This window comes from Trichomycterus rosablanca, chromosome 20 (genome assembly GCF_030014385.1).
Source record: "Trichomycterus rosablanca isolate fTriRos1 chromosome 20, fTriRos1.hap1, whole genome shotgun sequence".
Classification (NCBI taxonomy): Eukaryota; Metazoa; Chordata; class Actinopteri; order Siluriformes; family Trichomycteridae; genus Trichomycterus; species Trichomycterus rosablanca.
This window is the reverse complement of record NC_086007.1, coordinates 18,926,908-18,935,341: the sequence shown is the minus strand read 5'-3', so window position 1 is coordinate 18,935,341 and position 8,434 is coordinate 18,926,908. Positions and strand designations below refer to the sequence as shown.

General features: G+C 39.4%; 1 protein-coding gene across 1 annotated transcript; it reads left to right on the top strand.

Moving 5' to 3' along the window:
• Window positions 1-249: 249 nt before the first annotated feature.
• Window positions 250-7,642, top strand: gemin4 (gem (nuclear organelle) associated protein 4). The gene is made up of 2 exons (XM_063016664.1): window positions 250-435; window positions 4,370-7,642. The coding sequence occupies exons 1-2, from the start codon at window positions 426-428 to the stop codon at window positions 7,573-7,575; spliced, it is 3,216 nt and encodes a 1,071-aa protein (XP_062872734.1). The 5' UTR covers window positions 250-425; the 3' UTR covers window positions 7,576-7,642.
• The last annotated feature ends 792 nt before the right edge of the window (window positions 7,643-8,434 follow it).

Genomic DNA, 8,434 nt, shown 5'->3' with positions numbered 1-8,434 from the left:
GCGGTGATAAAACAATAAATAAATAAATAAATAAACGAATGCATGACAATAACGATTATTTGGAATTGGAACGTTGTTATACCGCTTCAACGCACGAGGGCGATACTAACGCAGACATACAGACTGTTTGTACTGTGAGTAGTTCTCTTATTTGAATTCGTTGGTATGGAAGGTCAGAGTTTGTACGTTTACTCCACATGTACGGTTCGTTATAGTAAAACATTGTTACTAACAAAACCAGATACGGAGTTACATGATTATCATCATCTCAAAGTCTCAGTAACACACGTTAGGATTGTATTATGGGATCTGCATTGCGGTCTGAACGTTTGATTCAGTAGCAAAGATTTCGCGTGGACTTTTAGTAAAGAACAAACACGTCCAGTTCTGTCATTACTTCTCACTCTGGTGCAATCAAGTCAACAATGGAGCAAGGTAATACCTTATTAATTAGTATCAATATTTTATCTCTCACGTTTGATTATGTGCTTAATCTAGTTTTTCTTTTTCAAATAATATATAAAATGTAATATGTATATCGAACTTTCTCTAACTTGGAATATTTTAATTTCCTTATTTTTAATTAACATCAGTCTGGATTATTGTTGAGCAAATGATCCAGCTAATTGTACTTTGTGTAGCTGTGTGTTTGTGACAGTCGCGTGTAACACTAGCAGTAATTGAGTATAATCTAGATCAAGGGTACTCCAATTAACAGTGTTTACCCTGTTATAAAAATAAATAATAAAACTGTATATTTGGTAATTTAGTAAAATGTTTTAGTCCAATTTTTAATCATATCACAGACATGCTGCTAAGTTTGTGTCCAAGAAAGGAATTCTTAAGCTCTAATTAAAAAAAAAAAGGTAAAAGTAATGTTTTTTTATTTATTAAACCTTTTTTTTTTATATAAAAACAAAGATAACTCAATTAACCACAAAATGTTTTTTTTTAATTGATTACATCTATTTAAGGGGAAAAAAAACTGTTCAGCCCTACCTGGCCCTATGTGTAAACTGCTTGCTGGTTTTTAACAGTTGAATGAACAAAGAAAATTGAAGTATTTGTAACACTGCAGTATTAACAAAATATTGTGTTACTCAATTATTTAACCCCTACTTAATATTATTTGCTTCAATCATTTAGTCACATATTAAACAGTTGCAGAAATCATTCACATTTCCAATACTGTCATGACATACATGCCTGCTACAAACACAGAGTACAATACGTAAAGTTTTTGTCTTCAGCTGTAGCCATTTCATTATGACAGTAGGGTATGTTTATAATAGAGGGAGGCTAAGTGGGTAGCACTGTCGCCGCACAGCAAGAAGGTCCTGGGTTCGATCCCCAGGTGGGGCGGTCCGGGTCCTTTCTAGGGCTGGGTATCGATTCGATTTCGATTCGATTTTCGATTTTCGATTCGATTCGATTTTTTTTTCGATTTTAACACCATCCAGCCTTTGATGCTTAAAGAGAAGCTTCAATTAATGCAAGTGGACACCTTCACTTCCTCTTGGATTACTGACTACCTGACAGACAGACCGCAGTTTGTGCGACTGAAAGGAGGTGTTTCTGATCAGGTGGTTAGCAACATAGGAGCACCGCAGGGGACTGTTCTCTCACCTTTTCTCTTTACCCTGTATACCTCAGATTTCCAGTACAACTCTGAGTCCTGTCATCTACAAAAGTTCTCAGATGACTCAGCAGTGGTGGGGTGTATCAGGGGTGGAGATGAGAGTGAGTACAGGGATCTGGTTGACCGCTTTGTCTCGTGGTCAAGGAACAACCACCTTCTTTTAAATGTGACCAAGACAAAAGAGATGGTCCTAGACTTCAGGAAGACCAGGGCTGCTTTGAAACCCCTCTGTATCCTGGGGGATGATGTGGAGGTGGTGGAAAGTTACAAATACCTTGGTGTCCATCTTGACAACAGACTGGACTGGAAGTGCAACACCGAGGCTGTCTACAAAAAAGGCCAGAGCAGACTTTATTTCTTAAGGAGGCTCAGGTCCTTCAATGTATGCAGCAAGATGCTACACATTTTTTACCAGTCTGTAGTCGAAAGTGCAATTTTCTATGCAGCCATCTGCTGGGGAAGCAGCATTAGAGCCAAAGACTCCAAAAAGCTTAACAAGCTTATCAGGAAGGCTGGTTCTGTGCTGGGTTTTGCTCTGGAGCCCCTAGAGCTGGTTATTGAGCAGAGAATTTTGCACAAGCTGCTCAACGTAATGGACAATACCACACACCCGTTACACGACCTGCTGATTAAACAGCAAAGTGCCTTCAGTGGAAGGTTCCGCCAACTTCGCTGCAACAAAGAGCGCTATAGGAAGTCATTTCTGCCCACAGCGGTGGCAACCTATAATAACTCTCACTGGTGCAAGAGAAGGACTCAGAACCTATAACACCCACAAAAGACAATTAAACTACAATTTGCACAGGGTACTGTTTTTAGTTTTTATTTAAAAATTTCAAATTGCACAACGTCTGTAACTGCACCTTCAGCCCCCCTCCCTTTTAGTTTCTTTTGTTCTTGTCCTGTTAGATGTTTTTATATTATATTATTATTTTTTATGTTATTATATTTTTATTTTATTTTATTTTATTTTCTTCATATATGTATATTTTTTAGATTTTATATCTTACTTGTTTATAATTGTTATTGCTGCTGCGACACCATAATTTCCCTTCGGGGATTAATAAAGTACTCAATCAATCAATCAATCAATCAATTTTCGATTGAATTTCGATTCAACACATTTAGGCATATTTGAGTTACATTAACAGGTTTTCTTTAAATATGTACAGATGTTCAGAGAACGAATGTGATAATTGTACAAAGAACACTCATTATTAAAAATATTTGTGTATTTTGTTTACATAAATAATTAATCCAAAACAGAAAACAGTAACATTCACTTTTTTATTATTATTTTATATATCTGACACGCTACAACATTGTAAATGTAATGTAAACATACACCTGGCTGTTAAACAGCTTATGCCAAGTTTACACTACACGACACTCTGATTAACACCTGGTCGCTGTAATGTTCAAACTACACGACTGATCGGCGATGGGGGGTTTTACACTGCACCATCTATCACCAGGGGGAATCACAGGCGAGCTTCTCTGGTCTCCAAAACTACGTTTTGTCACGAAAACACACGTGAGAAGTGATGAAAGGTTTAATGATACCACGTCCAAACATGCACATCAACAAGTAGCGAGAGATCAAAGTTTGTGCGCTGATTAAATAAATGAATCTAAGTGGATTTGGCAACACGAGCAGCATGGCTTGTTCTATAGTGAGTTGGAGGTTAATAAATATTTTGTTTTGTAGAGAATGATCAGGTCAGAAATACTGTAAAACTCGCGTGTGCTGATGTATTCTGATAGAAACTATATTGCGCTCCACCACCTGTTTCCAACCTCTCCCCTGTGTTTCCCCTCGCTGTTTCTCACATTGATTGAGAGCCGAGTTTTGATCGCAGAGCGAACACCGAGTTCTTCCCGAATCCACCCGTCGCCGAGCGAAAATCAGTGCAAAAAGTCGTGTAGTGGTCATAACCTGAGCTTCTGCCATGCTGAACTGATGTGCAGGTCAGATCTCGTTACATGAAAAAACACTGGCTGGTCACGTGAAATTAAAGAAGGTAACAGATTTCCGTGTGCACCGTAAAAAGGGGCGTATTTGAAAGATCGATCTCGCGTTTATATGAATCGATATCGGATCGTTCAAATAAAGATTGATTCGAATCGAAAAATCGATTTTATAAACCCACCCCTAGTCCTTTCTGTGTGGATTTTGCATGTTCTCCCCGTGTCCGCGTTGGTTTCCTCCGGGTGCTCTGGTTTCCTCCCTCAGTCCAAAATTGTCCATGACTGTGTTTGATATAACCTTGTGAACTGATGAATCTTGTGTAATGAGTGACTACCGTTGCCGTCATGAATGTAACCAAAGTGTAAAACATGACGTTAAAATTCTAATAAACAAACAAACAAACGTTTATAATAGACATACTCTTAATTAACAGTTTAGTAGGTGTCTACTATCAGCTTAGAACATATATTAACTAGTAAGTTTTTTTGTTGGGGTGGGGGGTGGGGATGAGGGCAAATGTATTCCTACTTTGTTAAAGCACAATGTAAAAGCACAATGGTTTATTTATATTGATAAAGGCTTGTAAAAGCACAATTATTTATTTTACAATTAAAATAAAAAACAAATCCAAAATTGCTAACCAGAGGGTTTTTGTAATACTTAATTCTCATCTCGTATTTTTTTGATTGAGATATTATAAAAATTATTATTATAATTTTTCATTTTAACAACCTTCTGATGTCTATCTATTCTACTTACAGAATCCTGGTTAAGCTCTGAGAAGACTACTGTTCTGCAGGGAGGATTTCTGCTAGCTAATCAGTTATGCCACCCTGAGTCTCTCTCTACTTTAAAGAAAAATGACTGGACTCATATCGGAAAACCTATTGTCCAAGCAGTCACTGAGATATGTGAACAGTTGTGTGTAAACAACCAGGACGGGCATCAGTGGAGAAAGCGAGTTCTCTGTATTTTATGGAGCAAGATCTTGGAGTATAAAAACGAGGAGAACCTTGACATCAGATGGAGAGAAAACCCTCTTTTTGCTGTTCAGAATAGCCTCCCCAGTATTAATCATACTTTGATGTTTGAGCTAATCAAATCAATGGGCTTTTTTAGCATCTACGTTGAGTTGCTTCAGTGCTTTGAACCAGACAGACAGTGCAAAGAGCTGGAAAGATTAGTAAAGCATGTGACAAGTGAAACCACTGAAGCAGATGTTAAGTTCCTGCTGGAGGTGTGGTGGGAGCTGATGAGGGGCAGGAGAGAAGCAGAAGACAACTGTGACCAAATGTTTGCCGCTAATTGTGTCCATTTAATACAGAGACCCCCAGACTGCTCATCACAGGCCTCAAAACGGTTTAAACCAGACCCAGATTTGGCTCTGTCCACAACGTGCATTGTGTCCATCCTATTTCAAGCACTCAAGGACATAAAAGAGAACATAAATTCATCTGAGCTGTGTTTTTTTGCCCTCTCCAACTGCCTGGACATGTTGTATACTAACTTTCTTTTGGATCATCCAGTCATCGTTCCAGTTGAAGTTAAACTACAAAACATTGCCCATGCAGTAAGCCTGCGAAAAAGAAATAATCTGTTGGAAGAAGTTGAACTTACTCAGGCAATACTCGAGTCTCTGCGGGATCTTTCCGCCATACTCAGTCCTGCACAGTCCAAGCCAAGTGGAATTACATTAATTCAAGCCATGCAGACAGCACTTGAAATAATATGTGCATGGGACATCAAGGGGTTATTAATAATACCCACTAATGACCAGAGTGCCTTATTAATTCGCCTTAAGGATAGTCTGTGCCGAGTTCTTAAATCCATGAACCTGCCAACTTTGTTTGAAAACCTCAATGAAAATAAACAGACAATCAATAGTTTAAAAAAAACTTTGGAAGATTTGCAAACTTTATCTTTATCTTTTACTGTGCCTACATGCCCTGCATCTGACATGGCAAAAATTGCTGTGGCCATCATGGATGGCAGTCTAAATGGGTTCCAGGATCTTCCTAAACTGTGTGCTTCAAATATGAGCCACGTGTTTCAGGACACAGAGGAGTGGCTAAGCTGCATTGAGAGAAACAAAAGTAAATTTCAGCGAAAAGACCTTGTTATGGCATTGGTAGCTTCTCTTATAACAAAATTTCAGAGCAATGCTAGTGTGAATCATTGTAAAAAGCTTAAGGATATAACAGTGGACATCTTTTCACAGTTACCTTTACCTGAAAAGAATGCAGCAATTTCTGATGTTCTTGCCATGTCAAACAAAGGTTTGCATGGTTTTCTTACTAGCCCTGTAATAGCAGGCTTCGATGAGGAGCTCAATTTGGCCTTTAACTGCATCATTCAAAGTGATGCAAAGAGCAGCCTGAGTTCAGCTGTATTTGCTGTGGCTCGTGTGGCCTTCCAGAACCCTGAAGCTACCATGCGCAGATGCTGCCACATGGCTGTCGTGAATCTTGGAGCTCACACTCTCCTTGCTCAGATCTTGCAGCAGCTGTCTGGCCTTAGTAGCTCATTCAGAGACTGCACAGGAACAATAATCAAAGAACAGGACCTGCTGTGCAGATGTCTGCAAGACACTGTGTGGAACAAACTCTCATCACATCAAGAAGAAGACCAGTTTCTTTGTTTTCTTACAGCATTGATGGAGCCCAACATATATGGACAAAATGGAGAAAAGCTAAGCTTCTTGCCACCAGAGAAAGCTGTGCGTGCATTTGTCCTGCCTTACCTTTCCTCAATATCCCCCAAGGCTTGTAGCTTTGAATTGTGCCTTCGACTTCTCCAGTCAGCTCTGGCACATACATCTGTAGATAATGCTACGCAGTGGATAATGAACTGCTCTCCATTTGCTCTTCTTTACTGTCTTGCTCAGCTCCTGAATAATTGCAGTAGGTGCTGGGAGCAGCCATTAGAGAGTGAAATAGCTTTATCTTTTGAGTCTAAAGAATTGTTAATCTCTGTTTTGACTGTACTGGGCAAGACAGTTGGTCAAGAAGTGGCTCTTGCCCCTGGTACTTGGTCCAGGGCTATTTCTTGGCTCTATGAAAAAGTCGAAGAACTTGACTGGACGGTCCGATTTCACCTAAAGGTAGTTTGGGGAGAACATTTTAAATTCGAGGTGCCAAGCTCTCTCATGGCTGTGTGTGATCTTTCAGAGTGGGAGTGGTCTGCGTTGATATTACCACAGTATGGACAAGGCACTGGCCTACTGGCTTGGATCGAGTGTTGCTGTCTTTCAGATCATATTCAGGACACAATGCTGGACTCCCTGTCTCTAAACCTGCACAATTCTGAGGATGTCAGCATGTTCAGCAAAGGTCTCTTGGTAGCAGTAACTCAGGTCCTTCCCTGGTGCACAGCTAGTGAATGGGTGCGACTACTAAAAGTTTTGCATGAGCTACTACAGTCAGATAAACTTTATGTGCCCTACTCCATTGAATATGTGGACTATCTCCCATTACTTGATCTATATTCTTTTGCTTGTGACCTGCGTATGTCTGTGTTCCTGCTGCGCATATTTCAGCTGCTTTGTGGCTGCAGCTGTGCAGACTGGTTGCCTCTTCGAGCCTGGGCACATGTAGGAAGGCTCTATGCTACTGCTGTGAGGGGCATCATCAACTCATTAAAGGACAAGGTGCCACTTCAGTCCACCACAACTTCACCTAATAGTCCAACAGAAGGCACTAGGACCCATAGCAAGGAGGTTCTGTTTGTAATGACTCAGCTGTATTGTCATGTTCTTCATGTGCAGGTGATGATCCCAGGACAGCCAGAGCCATTATTTCTGTGTGCACTCGACATTTTGTCCCACTATGAAGCAGTCTTGGCCGCATATCCCAAGAGTAGCACTGCCCTGCAGATAGCCAATACAAAGCACTTTCTTACCACCATTACAGATAATCTGCAGTGCAGAGACATGAAACATGTCCTACACCAGAAGATTGCTGGGCTATAAAAACCAAAAGTTTGTATATAAATGTGTAAATATGTTTTCACTTAATAAAAATGTATTAGCACTTGCATTTTCTAGTGTCAATGCATTATTATTTCCAATTTTATTTTAAACTAGTTACTATTTTTCGAATTACTTAGCTGTAAATAAAGCCTTATATGCATTTATACACATTAAAGTTTAGGTATTAACATTATACCTATCCACATCATAGGGAAAAGAGGTTGTTTCTGGTTTTACCTCATAGTGTATTATTTAGTCATGCTTTTTTGCATATGTAACTTGCAATATTAAACAATATTAAAGTTGGGGTGGCCCGGTGGCTCAGTGGGTAGCACTGTTGCCTCCTGGGTTCGATTTCCCAGGTGGAGCAATCCAGTCCTTTCTGTGTAAAGTTTGCACGTTCTCCTCCTGTCTGTGTGGGTTTTCTCCGGGCGTTATTTTGTTCAAATTCTAAATCCTAGTCACTGCATTATTGTACAGTTTTTGGTAGATATAATAGCTGTTAAGAACAACCATATGCAGTGAAAATGTGCACTAACATGCATGCAGTTATTAGCAATTTTGTGTATTTGTATGTATTTTGTCTCAGTGATGGGACTCCATGCATTATACTTATATGCTGCTGGATGAGCACACGTACCTGGCATATGCCCTTTTCAAAAAGTGTTCATATAACAAGTAAGAAGCAGCTGAAGCACGCATCATGATCATGAATCTTAGTTTTCTCATTAGTAAGGCATGCTGTTGTTTTTCTCTTTAATAATAAGTTTTTTACTCCTAAATATAATTTGACCTGAAACAGTAGTGGTTAAATGATGTGGTTTGCATTCACAGGTACATATATCTGAGTGTCTTCTAT